At 35.7% G+C, this 14,027-nt stretch overlaps 1 protein-coding gene across 1 annotated transcript; it reads right to left on the minus strand.

Annotated features, from left to right (window-relative positions):
- Positions 1-423: 423 nt before the first annotated feature.
- si:ch211-188c16.1 (uncharacterized protein LOC562677 homolog) lies at positions 424-12,143 on the minus strand. The gene is made up of 17 exons (XM_067362112.1): positions 12,135-12,143; positions 10,989-11,862; positions 10,653-10,832; positions 9,819-10,036; positions 9,616-9,746; positions 9,324-9,439; positions 9,195-9,226; positions 8,831-8,871; positions 8,655-8,699; positions 7,528-7,660; positions 7,178-7,337; positions 6,820-6,943; positions 5,485-5,519; positions 2,372-2,435; positions 2,223-2,257; positions 2,062-2,125; positions 424-496 (listed from the first exon to the last, which is right to left on the minus strand). The coding sequence occupies exons 1-17, from the start codon at positions 12,141-12,143 to the stop codon at positions 424-426; spliced, it is 2,334 nt and encodes a 777-aa protein (XP_067218213.1).
- Positions 12,144-14,027: the final 1,884 nt, after the last annotated feature.

Here is a 14,027-nt window from a genome sequence, read left to right on the forward strand (position 1 = left end):
ACCCTCATTTCATTAAAACCCCTAAGCTGCCATTGTCTGTTATTCACTCTCTATCTACCCCTTGTTGCTCACAGTGCAAATATAACATTTCAAACTTCAAAAGTTCATTTTCTTCAAACTTCCTTTTTTTCCTCTTTGCATTTGAGAATTAAGCCTTGATGTCCAAGTGTTGAGAATTATGATCTGACGAACTGAGAGACAAAAGCCCAGTGCACCACCTCCTAAAGAAGTATCGATTTCCTTGGTAATGATACAGGTATGATATCAACATCACTGTAGAAGAGGAGAAAAAAAAAAAAAAAAAAAAATTATATATATATATACACACACATGTATTGCTGTTTCCAATGTCTTTCAGTAGCTGAAAAGAAAATGCTACTGATCTTGCAAACATCAAATGATATAACAGAACATACCACATTCTCAAAGAGAGTCAGCATAAAGAGCTGGAGGAGGCAGAATATCAATGTCTGCAAACTGGAAGTTTTCTGCCTCTCTGTCACAAACACAGACCGTACATTATCAAACACACAATACAGGCTGGACTGTATCAGTTTCTTGAAAAGATGTCAAACTTAGATTCAAACAAGACCGAATAGAGATTCTACAGTGGGAGTTTTTTTTTTTTTACAGTAGTAGTAGTAGTAGTAGTAGTAGTAGTAGTAGTAGTAGTAGTAGTAGTAGTAGTAGTAGTAGTAGTAAATCAAAAAAAGAAAAAGAAAAAGAAAAAATGTTTTGGTACAGTGTAAAGAATTGAATAGACATTACAAAAAGTGCCTTTAGAAGACAATATATTGCTTGTTTTCATATGCTGTAGAGGAATACACTTCTTTTTCAAGTACAATCACTTTTTACTAGATTCACATATGAAAATAAAATAATAGCACTGGACATTTAAGAGACCTAAAAAAAGGGCTATATAATAAATTATTTAGAACAAAGTCTGTTACTCTGTTTTTGACCTTATGGAATATCCCAGTGCAAAAGGATTTACACAATATTGGTTATTGGTTATGCGTTTCAAGGCACCATGCTTCATTCACAGTGCACTCACTGTTCAGGAACCAGAGTATGAGATAAGTTGTTAGAATTTCAGTTAATTTCTTATATTTTCCTACATACAGTTACTATTGTGAGTGAATGCTAAAGTGATTGTACTTCCCTACTACTACTACTTATGAATGATGCATTTTATTATTGATGATGTTTGATGGTGGTTTTTAAGGTCATGTGACTTGATGTCAATAACTACCGAGGATGGGTTTTGTCTGATGTAGTCAAACATTGCTTGGTTTTTAAAATTCTGTAACTTTACAGATATCTAATCTATTTTTCTACAGTTACAATGTTTTGCTTTGTTTGGATTTGCACATTTTCCCACTTTAAGTTACAGAGCTTAAAAGTTCTGCAAATAAAATGACCCATATATATGCATGTTTATCATTACTAGCAAGGAAACAATGGGACAAGAAATAGCTATCCTATAGTTAAACTATAATCACTTACAAATGATCAATGAAATATATATAATATGCATTACATAATTTGCTATAAAATTATAAATAAGAATAAAATAACACTATTTTGATAGTCCACTTCAGACATTCTCCTAACTATAATTAACTTTGCAACTACTGTACATGTTAACTAGCATTAGTGTGCCATTAGAATGTTAGTAAACTGTCTGCTTAATATCTGCTAACACTTTATTTTGATGCTCCCCAACAGACATTATACGGACAAGAAGTAACTTTGCAACTACATGTTGACATGTTAACCTAACTAATCTAATATTCTGAGAGTTAGCTGACATGTAGTCGCAAAGTTACTTGCAACCTAAAATATTATACAGTAAAAGAATATTGTACAGTAATTTTTGGAGAGATTTAATCAAGCTTCATGTCTGACACAAGATTACTTTTCTATATTAATGAACACTACAAAACTTGTTCAAGGTCCTATCATGGTTACTACTGGATATTTCTTCAAATTGTCTTAAAAAAATCATGTTGACAGATTGGACAGTGACACAGTTGTGTTTCTTTGTATTGTCAAACTCACTGTGTATGGACGTCTTCAATACTCCAGTCACTGAATGTCTGATGAACAGAAGAGTTACTATCAACTGAGGAGAGAGAGGGGAAATGTACAAATTAATTGAAAATTAAAGCAATGTATAGTATATAAAGATTAATGCAGAAAATGTAAAAATGCATACTTACACATTTCAGGCATAGAGACAGCTTTGTTCTGACTCCTGGAGAAAAAAAAAGAAAAAAGAAAAAAAAGAAAGAAATACAAGTCTAGAGATCTGTGTAAAGTTCAGATGAACTCGTAAAAGGTAATTTTTTGAAACGTGGTTCAGGCTCACAAATTTTCAGTAGATAGCGACAATGTGTCATCTTCATACATCCATTCTTCACTGTCATCAGTGACTGGAAGCCAACAACACATAAAAAAAATATATAAATACACACCTTTTTTTTAATTTTTTTTTATTATTATTGACATGTGAAAGGGTATCTACAATGTTGGCCCAAAATATTGGCACCCTTGCACTTTTGTCAAATAATCCACAATTTCTTCCAGAAACTTAACAGAACAGAAACTGATTTCCACATTTGTATGCCTTCTGTGTGTAGCTGAACAAAAACAAAAAAAAATATAGCTGCGAGCAGCGATGGCGGGCCCAAGCCCGGTGGCACCGCCACCCCGGTGGCTTCAGGGCAACTGTGCACGGCGGGCAATAGGCATCAAAAACGGTAAAACATAAAAAAAGTATGTTAAATTCACTCCACATTTACTGCACTACAAGGTGCCGCTATAGAGCCCCTCCTCCCTGCTCATTTTCAAAGGTTTACATGTGCCAAGTTTTAACATTATTCTGATGAATTTTGAAGCAAATCAGGTAAAAATAAGAGGGTGATCTCAATGTATGCTGAAAGTGACACATTTTCTGCTTCCAGTTGGTGGCGCTATAACTTTGAATCACAATAGTCACATCCATGTGATCAGCCTTGTACAACGAAGACTAAGCCAAAGTTTCATCAAAATCAATTAATGTATGCAGAAGTTATAACACTTTGTTTCCCTTTTCTTGCCATAAATTCGTTGCCTCGCCACGGCCAAACCGTTTGAGATATCCAAAATACATTTGCAATTAAACAACTTCAATGTGTTCGCAACAAGTTAAAAAAAGCTTGGTGTAAATTGGATAAACCCTGTAGGAGTAGTAGTATAAAATTCATAGCCTGTTTTTTCAAAAAATTAACATTCAAACCAAAATAGCTGACTTCCTGTTGGTCGGAGCTAATGAATGTAAATTAGAAAATTGTCCGGCTTGATGAGAATAATATGTGTACCGAGTTTGGTGACTGTAGGAAAAACTAACCCCCCCACTTTTGTCAAAAGGTGGCGCTACTGAGCCCCTCCACCACGCCCATTTCTATGGCTTTGTCCATGTCTACTGGATGACAATATTGATGTGTGTGTCGAGTTTCATGCAATTTGAAGCATGTTAAGAGCCTCAAAAACACTCAAGAATATTATTACAGTTTGACCTGTTGCCATGGCACCAATATTTCAAATATCAAAAATCCTGTCATAGGTCTACATCTGCTGTGTATTGACATTACACTGATGAAGTTTGAAGCAAATCAGGTAAAAATAAGAGGGTGATCTCAAAACATTTCAAAAAGTGATACACTTCCTGCTGCCAGTTGGTGGCGCTATAACTTTGACTCACAATAGTCACATCCATGTGATCAGACTCCTATAACGAACACACTCGTGAAGTTTCATAAAGATCAATATATGTATTAAGACGTTATAACACATTTCCTGTTTCCTTTTTCTCGCCATAAATTCGTTGGCTCGCCACGGCCAAACCGTTCGAGATATCAAAAATCCCCTGGCAATTTTTAATCATCAGTGTCTTGACTTCATGCTGACCGAGTTTGGTGGCGATCGGATTAATCGTCTAGGAGGAGTATATCAAATTCCAGAGCATGCGTTGTTCAAACAACCCTTAATAGCTGACTTCCTGTTGGCGTGGCGATTAACTTAGAGCACGAAAGTTGTTCGGCCCGATGAGGTCTATATGTGTACCGAGTTTCATACTAATACGTGCAAGTGTGTTTAATATATGGACCAAATTTTCAGACTTTTTTCAAGGGGGCACTGTCGAGCCCCCCTGCCACGCCCGGGTACCAGCCTCTCCGGCGTCCTAATGGCCGCGGATTCCAAGCCCCGGAAGACGGAAAAAATAAAAAATAAAAAATAATAATCCTTAGAAGAACAAGAGGGCCCTGCGCGAATTTTCGCTTGGGCCCTAATAAACACACATCAAAAACCACTATGGAATGGTTCAAGACAAAAACGCTGGACTGAAGTGGCCAGCTATGAGTATAAATCCTAATACAAGTTGTGGAGAGATCTGAAAATGGCAGTTATGAAAAGGTATTCATCTGATATGTAATACTGGGTCAAACTGCCAGTACAAAGGTGTAGGGAGCTCATTGATGGTTATACCAAAAATTAGCTAGAGCCACTTGGCTCTTTGACAAATCAAGTGGCTCACCAAGAGCTCACCAACAAATGATCGATAAAGAAATAGACATCACTAGATATTAGCCTTCTGCAAAAAAAGCAACCAATTAGTATTAATTTGATGTACAGCTTACCATAATTAAGTTTATAATAATAATACATTTCAAGTTGTACCGGCCAAAGTGCACCTTCAGTTTTGTTCGCGAGTATCATGACAGCAATCAAAGGCAAACAACTTACAGAAATGTGACACATTTATAGGACATAAAATGCCATTTTATGTTCTATAAATGTCATATTTCTGTCCATTTGATAATCTGTGCAGCTTTCAGTAGGCGGAACTGCTGGAAGAAAATGGATGATTGAGAAAGTAAAGAGTGGGATGTGCTTGATTATCTATCTATCTATCTATCTATCTATCTATCTATCTATCTATCTATCTATCTATCTATCTATCTATCTATCTATCTATCTATCTATCTATCTATCTATCTATCTATCTATATACATCTATATACATTTTGCAACTTGTTACTTATTGTTTGTTGCATATTTTTGTGTTTTTTAGTTGTCTATGGACCTAATAAAGTTACCATTACTGATATGTTATTGAATTTCTTTTTTAAAACTATTATATTTTTGGCTGTGGCTCTTTTGGAAAAATGCATTAACCAAAAATAAAGGGGGAAAAAACCCTGCTCTACAGTGTCAATCATTTTGTCAATGTCGTTTGTTTATTTTCTGATTTAAATGGGTACATTAGTTGCTGTAATATTAGTAAAATAAAGAAACGTGGAGCTCAAATACTACAATTTAAATTTAGAAATTGTGGATGATTAAAAAAAAAGTGCCAGACTGCCAATATATTTGGCCATGACTGTATAAAGAGAAAAGGAGAAAAAAAAAAAAAAAGTGAGAGAAAGTGAGAAAACTTACAGCTACTTGTAAGCACTGGATTCTGATGAGATGACCTGCAAAGATAAAACATTTTGAAATGATTTATATCTACAGTACATGTCATTGTGGCAGATAAGTGTCTGATTCAGGGGTTGGCAACTTTTTTGGCATGATATGCTGTACAACCCTTTTTATGATATGATATAGGAGCCAAATTGTTTCAAATTAGTTATCAAATGCAGTGCAGTGTCTGATTTGACATTACTGGATGTTACTTGATCTTTAACCTTTCAGCTTTATATTTTTATCGTGAGATGTGAAATAGTACTTCAGTTCAGTGAAGAATGTGAAGCTAAAAAAAGTTCAGACCACAACATTCTATGGACATAGAATTACTTTTGGATGTTGACACTTTAAGCCGCTATAGTGATAATCCATAAACAAGTTAAGAATTTAAAACTAAATACAATATCCATATCTTAGAGAGCAAGGTGTCTGATGGCTGATGTCTGAGATATCACACAAATTAATAATGGGAAATAATACATCCACAGCGCTTCTACAATAAAATAAATATTTACTAAAATAATGTGAAGAAAAGAAAAAATCTGTGAAATGATTAGTATGACAGGGGGGACATATGAATTTGTTGAATAAAGTCATTATTTTTGAGACAGCAGACAGGCTGAATGAAAATGCAACCTCACTCTCTGACAGTAGGTGGCGCTTATGGAACAGCATAACTGGTTTCCATGGTTACCACTGTACATAGCAGCACTAATAAACTACTTAATCCACCTTAATTTTAAACATGGAAGTAAGGAATTTTCTGTGAATATGTGAGACTTCTGATTTATTAGCCGCTATAAGGAAATAACGAGAAGAATAGGAAGGAGACTAAATGCAGTAAACTGTAAAACATGTTTAATAATTATGGTGTTAGTTCACCCAAAAATGAACATTCTGTCATTAATTTTTCACCCTCATGTCATTCCAAACTCATAAGACTTCAGAATGCGAATGATCTTCAGAATGCAAATGATCTTTTTGATGAAATCTGAGATCTTTCTGTCCCTCCATAAACAGCTATGCAATTTAAACTTTGATGCTTTCAAAATTTCATAAAGATATCATAAAACTAATCCATATGTATTGTGCGGTTTAGTCCAAATTAGTCCAAAGACACTTGATCACATTTTATGATGAACAGTATGATAAACGTATCGTTAGTCATTTGATCCATATCGATGTATCATTACACCCCTAGTTGCCAATCCATGGTCTAACTTGTTAATTAACTTAATGCATGTGAAATGACTGTCATTGAGTTTGTCTCAATATGAATATGTTTTCCATTGTTAGTTCATTTTTTACCTGCTGCTAAAACTAAGGTTATCTACATCAGTTTGGCCTCGTCCAGCGGCCTGCGATGCCTTTTTTCCAAGCTCAAGCATCTCCTTAATGTTCAACTCCACATTCATCACGGATATGTAGCCATCTGTAAACACAAAAACAGAATAATGACAGTCTCCTTCCTACATCAGTCAGACAAGTAAAGCTGTCACAGAAACTAAATTGATTTTGCATGAACTCAAAAGATTTTCTAGAACACTGGGATGACTTTCAAGAGGCCAACTTTATTTTAATTCATCTTAATGAGTGGTGAGAGGAAAGAACATGCATACAGTTTCTGCTATAAGCCATGGTTAGAAGATTTTCATGGATGTCTCACATTTGTTGTTGGCATCTCTGGCCAGCCATTTGCCCTTGGGGCAATTGACCGTTCGGATGATGCTGATGAGATCCCCACTTTTGACAGGCAGGTCGTATTTGCGGAGTTTGCTGGCTGCCAGGACTCTAGCGCGATACATGGGCTCTTCCAGTCCAGTGATCTATGGATAAACATGGGATAAACAGGTTGCCTGGGAAAGTTACACTTAAATGTATGTCACTACATTAGATATCAAAGCAAATGGCATTGGGAAAAGTGTGCTTGTGCTATCTGCTTTTAAATAAAAGCTAGTCAGTTTGAAACTGCATCTTCACTGACACTGATCTGGAACACTATGTATCTGAATTCACTTTAAATTTCTTGTGCATCTCATTTCTCTTTTTATCCTTCTCTTTCTGCTCTTTCTTCTCCTTCTCCAGACGCTGCTTCTCTTTCTTCTTCAGCTCTTTATCATCATGGTGTTCAGGGCTCTGCTGCTTCTTTCTGAAAGAATCACATTTATATTTTTTTCAATTATTTTTCTTTAGCAAGTCAGTTTCTATGAGGAACAATCTTTGTTTTGAGTCCCCATTGGTAAATAAGATTGGCTTTGTTTTTTGCAATAAAACAAGTTAAATATACAAGCGTTAAATCTCATGTCCAAGTAAATACCCCAAATAAGAAATCATAATATGAAAATATTATTATATTAAATCAACTGAAATTCAGTTAATTTCATTTAATTAAAACTAAAAATTATAAATTATATTTTGTTTGCCCAGATAATATTTTCACTGGCCCCAACACAAAAGAATGTTTTATTATTTTAAGATTTTTAAAATACAGAACACATTCTTTTCTTCTTTACAAAATGTTTAAAATACATATTTTTCCCCTTACATTGCTATACAGTAACTGCAATTCTTACACACTTTTGTTGGAAAATGATGGCAAACAATTGCTGATTGCATGCACTGCCATTTTAAACATTCTTACTGATACTTTCAAGACTATCACAAGCCATTTTTGCAAATTCAGCAATACTTCTAGATACAGTCTTTGTGACAAATCAGCAGAATTTGCAACAATGTAGAATGTGTGACAGAAAACAGTTAATGATGCCTTGCAAACTAAAATGTTTAATTTTGTAAGACATAAAAACTGGTGTTCAAGACCAACGAATCTACAGTTTTTCCATGGCAATGCATCACTGGGCCAAAAGGGCACATGACCATACTATACGCTGGCTAGAAGTAGTATTTTCATGACAATAGAGTGCAACAGTAAATGGAGAAAAGAACAGAGAAAATATGGATCCAGTGGCACTTGTTCTCTGTACCTTCACATGGGATGTGAACTGCTCTGTCATTAGATTCTTTTTATTGAACTATATGATTTTTTCTCCACATTATGATAATGAGATTTCCCAAAGTTACAGTACAGTAAATTTACCTTAACAGAGTTCAGTCACAAAAAACAAACAAACATTTCAAAATACCTTTCATGATGAGTATGGCCATTTTGATCTTCCGCTGTATTAGACCTTCAAATTGTAAGGGGAAAAACCAAACAAAAAAAAGGTTATTCTTTTCTTAAACTGTGGACAGCATCTGGAAACATTAAATTTATCATCAGTTTCTAGACAACAGCAGACTGAAATAAATGCTGACAAACCATTGAGTGACATGCCATATATTCCTCCATGTATCTTCTTTCTGTCAAACATATTAAGAGATCAATACAACTATAATATACATTAAGTGTTAAGGCTGATTATTAGCATTGCACATGCTGGCAAAGACACATTAAGAACATAAAAATTTCATCCATGACTAAAGAGTGATTCCCCGAACAGGGTTCCCACTTTTCTGAACGCCAGATTTAAGGAACTTTTAAAGTAAAGTTTAAAGTATCAAAATTAATTTCCTGCATACATGTCATCATGAAGGCCTCTTACATAATATATTAAAATACGTAAAGTGTAAATTAATAATTAATTTAATTTAAAAAAAAATAAAAATAAAAAAACATCACTCACCACATTGCCATGGCCATTATCAGCATATGGATCTGAAGAAGAAAATACATCAATCATCATCCACCACTCATCAACTTTCTATAACTGAAAGTTGATGAGTGGATGTGGATGTGCTAGAATCATACTCACTTTTGGGAGCTGCTTTACACTTAAATGAGCTTTGAGCAAAAGAAAATTTGGGAACTGTCTCCACATCCTCATAAACATTGTCAAAGGTTTTGTGGAAACGCCTTTGTTGAGAAGAACTGAGGGGGAAACAAGCAGAACATATTGATTTGTTGAAGATCTATTGCATTATAAATAAAATTACACAACAACATTAAAGATACAAGTTTAAACCTTAAGGTCATGCCATTTATCACTTGTAATAACTAGGCTATTTCAGGAACATCCCACATTATGAGACAAAATAAACTTTTACATTGGTTCTGATGGAAGTTGGTGTTCACTGTTCAAGTTGAAGGCAGCATGTGATCCATTCATTTTAAGGTCAGAGGTTGCCAAATCTGTAGCACATGCCAAGATCCCTAAATTCCTCACTTCATCTGAAGACTGACAGAGAACATCTCCTGACTGCATGTTCTGTGCACCAATATTATTTGGACAACATGTGACCAACAGAGCCTGTAAATCCAGGCCATTGCCTTCATCTGGCAGTGGTGGTGGAGGCAAGGAATCAGGAAATTCTGTTGCCTCTAATTCCAGGGCTGCCAGATTTATGGCATTATGGTCTGTGGCTTCTGGTGCAGGTATGTCAAAATCTGGAAATTCAGGGGGAGGTACAGTTGCATCCTCAAGTGATGCATTACCAGTGGCCAAAATCTCAGGCTCTGGTACACATTCTGAAAAACAAAGAACAAGTGTGAAATCAGTTCTTTGATATGAATTGATACAATTATGAATGGATGAGCTGCATTTCAAGCTGTTGTAAAATGCCATTAAACACAGATTTGAGACTGCACATTCTACTATATTTCAGTTTGTGCATTAATATTTTGTCAACTGTTAACATCCTACAGTTAGGCTAATTAACTATTTTTAGTAGGGGTCCATATACATGGAGTAATGATATACCGGAGTAATGACGCCGAAAAATCAACTTTGCCATCAAAGGAATAAACTACATTTTACTATATAATCACATACAAAACAGTTCTTTTGTAATACAATTTCACAATATTACTTTTACTGTATTTTTCTTCAAAACACAAGGGGAAAAAAAAGAAAATCAGAGTGATTCCTCTTACTCAGACTATGTCATGTCATTAATATGATACCACCCAAATGTTATCTCTCATGGTTCACACTTTAACCATATAATTGCCATCAGTGCAGAGAATTAATTTCACTGACACAGCATTCAGTGTAGCACTGAGGTAAATTGCTATATGCACAAAAAAATATAATAAAAAAAAGAAGAAAAAAAAAGGTGAGGTAGGTGAATAAACTTCTACAAACCAACAGTGAGTGTTTCACTTGCGTCACTGACGTGAATTCCAGTCTTATATTTGCCAAGATCCACATGTGGGGGTCTAGGTGGCTTTAAGGGCATTGGCCTGAGGAATATCAGATCAGGAAGAGGTTTGCGTAGCCTTTCAGGCTGCATGACTCCACCGAGCTCCATTACAGTGACAGTGGCTAAGACACAGGAACAGGTATACAGAAATAACAGGATAAATTCCTCACAACAATAAAAGTAACTTTACATTGCTTATAATGCAAGGTGAAATTGTGAATTCATATATGCGTTCATGTAAGATTATACTGCAAATTCTACAGTTTTTTGCAACTTACTGTGTGATGTTCCACTGATTTTCAATGGAGAAGCCTCTGGATGGAAACTCTCAGATTCAGTAGGAGATGGAGGACTTGCTGTGGGAAGCACCAGTGCTTTACTAGAGTAGAAGCTCTTTGGTCTGCTACACACCAACAGGTTCTTGTGGGAGAGCTTCCTCTTGGCTTTCTCTAGCGTGCTCAGGACATGCTGGTCAAAGAATTGGCTAACACTACCAGAAGATGAATCTGTCAATGACTCATTCGGTGAAGGTGTAGAAGAATACTCTAGACTGGAATATGGCAATCCAGGGTTTGACAGCATAGTCTGGTGGAACTCTACAGCTTCTGTGTTTGCATTCTTTAGGTTGGACTCTTCTAGCTGAACATTAAGAGTACTGCTGTTTTTTAAACGCCCCAGACCATTTTTATCAATTTCTTTGCCAAACAATGAAACTTTGGTCAAACTGAAAGGTGTAGGGATTGGTTTCTTGACGCATTTAAGAGGTGACGTGAATCCCTTTGAAGAAATTACAGTAGAATCATTCTTTGGTTCATTTGAAAACGGCAACACGAGGGGTGAATTCCGGACTTTAAGTGACTGCCTGTTGTGCTCATCAACAGAGCTGCTAACTTCAGATGCGGTGTTAGGAAAGCTTGGGAATGATACAGGGCGTTTTCCTAAGGGTATTTTCAGGTCTTCTCTGAAAATGACCCGGGATAAACTAGGGGTCTTGGTCTCCACAGCTGAACAAGAGCTCATGGTTATCAGACCAGAGCGGCCTATGGCAGCTGTTGGGAGGCGTTTGGGTTTCTCAGGAACCACAGGTCTGTACCTCACCTGGAGCTCTTCCTGGAACTTTGCTCTTATGGATTTGAAATTGGTGCAGGCTTCCTATAGTCAACATAAAAAGTCAACAGTAAAAGATATAATCGGTTAATTGTCACAAACATTTAAGCTTCCAGAGCCTTAAGCTTCAATATATTAAAATAAAACACATTGTTCAGATGAAATAATGTATTTCAATATAAACATCAAAATACACGTTTTTGAGGTACAACTTAGCGTACCTTTGTCCTATTTAAACCCATCGATCTATTAGACAAAATAGGATTTGTTTGGCGTTTTTATTATTAGTTGTTATGTATCACAAACAATGTCTTTACCTGTTCCATCGTCGTTTAACCTCCTTCTTGGCCAAGCGCGGATTACATAAGAATTACATAATATCTTCAAAATAATCGCACAACGCGTTTAGGCAGTGGAGCATTGCTCTTATTGATTGATTAAACCGCGTACGAATTTGCCAGTCCAACTCTGTTGAAGGATTGGTTCATGAATATTAATTACGTTGCGTGTGGGTGGCCATGTAGTCCTACCTGATTGGCTGAAAATAAAGACGTTAAGCACCAGTAGCTGGCAAAAAGAATCCTCATGTCACACACACACACACACACACACACACACACACACACACACACATATATATATATATATATATATATATATATATATATATATATATATATATATATATATATATATATATATATATATATTTGCCATTAAGAAATCATCTAATACCCAAATATGAAGTGTCTTTAATTATTTTATTAAATTGTAGGGCTTGTTTTGTTTGCTTAAGGGAGAGCTTGTCAGGCTTTTAACTATTAATATTCCTTTTTATTATACAAATGTGTCATTAAATGTCTACAAATTTATAAAACTGATCCGAGATCCGGTAAAATTCATATAGACACTCTGGTTTACGGGTTCACATAATCATTCATTTATCAATTTATTCATTTATTTGTTATTTATTTATTTATTTGCGAACATTGACATTTCGAAACATTTCAAACAGTTAAAACGTAACAAATGCTGCATCCCCTAAAGGTACAGCACTGTTTTGTGAAGAAAAAGTACACACTTTGTGTGTAGCAGAGCAGGCTTTGGGTCTTTAACGGACTGTCGCCAAAAAAAAAAAAAAAACTATTTTTTTCAACAATATCCATATGGGCCGATTTCGAAACACTGCTTCGGAGCTTTACGAATCGAAACAGTGAATCGAATGCCAAAGTCACGTGATTTCAGCAGTTTGGCCGTTTGATAGGAGGTCCGAATCACTAATTTGAAACAAAAGATTCATAAAACTCAGAAGCTTCATGATTCATGAAGCAGTGTTTTGATATTGGCTGTTTCAATATGCGTTCTTCAGCGAGCGTCCTTGTGTTCTTGCTTTACGTCATCATCAACCGTCGAAGTTCATTCCAATACTCAAGAACGCAAGAACGGAGGACGCATGAAAGTACCCGGATGTGTTCTTAGACATCATATAGGTAGACGCCCTATCGAACGCTACTGCCTATTGGCACGGACGAGCCGTGGAGCCGCCATCTTGGACCGGTCGCCAGCTCCACTCAGTGTAACTTGTTTGACAGGTGCAATGAGCTGTCAGCGCATTTAATTAATCATATCTCACTGAATACCTAACTGATTTTGACGCGGGTTTTTTTGCTGCAAAGGTCATTCATGTAGCTATGATACAGGACACATTGTTCAGTGTATTTTAATATTCATAGTAGGCTTAACAGTTATATAATATTCTGATATAAGATATAAAGTGACCAGACGTCCAAAATCAAAATATGTGATGTAGGATATAAGGTAATTTATAAATCACACACTATAAATATGATAAAGAAGCAGAAACAGATAGTTGCAGTAAAATAAGATATCTCAGTAATAGCAGAAGTGGGAGGGGTAACTCGATTTGCGCTTTGCCGTCATGTGTGAATACATTGCTTCCTGATATCACGTGCACAAACACAAATAACAGTTATTATGTCCGGTCGAACAATGTATGTATAACTTCAGATTGGATTGTGTTGGTAATAGGCACTTAACGTTACCTAACGCTAAAAGTAATTTTCGTGCATTGAGCGCATTCTAACAAGTGCTTTCGAACTTCTTTCTGATCTGAATAGTAGGCTAAATTATGTGGAAAACACTTGCGAGGTTCGACGGTTAAGCAGAGCGGTTAAGATAAAGGGGCTTGA

The sequence above is a fragment of the Chanodichthys erythropterus genome, chromosome 16 (assembly GCF_024489055.1).
Source record: "Chanodichthys erythropterus isolate Z2021 chromosome 16, ASM2448905v1, whole genome shotgun sequence".
In the NCBI taxonomy this organism is placed as follows: domain Eukaryota; kingdom Metazoa; phylum Chordata; class Actinopteri; order Cypriniformes; family Xenocyprididae; genus Chanodichthys; species Chanodichthys erythropterus.

Coding starts and splice junctions, on each gene's coding strand:
- si:ch211-188c16.1 (XM_067362112.1), bottom strand. Junction 9,747..9,818: donor GCAATGGCCTGGATTTACAG/GCTCTGTTGGTC, acceptor GTTCTCTGTCAG/TCTTCAGATGAAGTGAGGAA. Junction 9,440..9,615: donor CAACTTCCATCAGAACCAAT/GTAAAAGTTTAT, acceptor TTTCCCCCTCAG/TTCTTCTCAACAAAGGCGTT.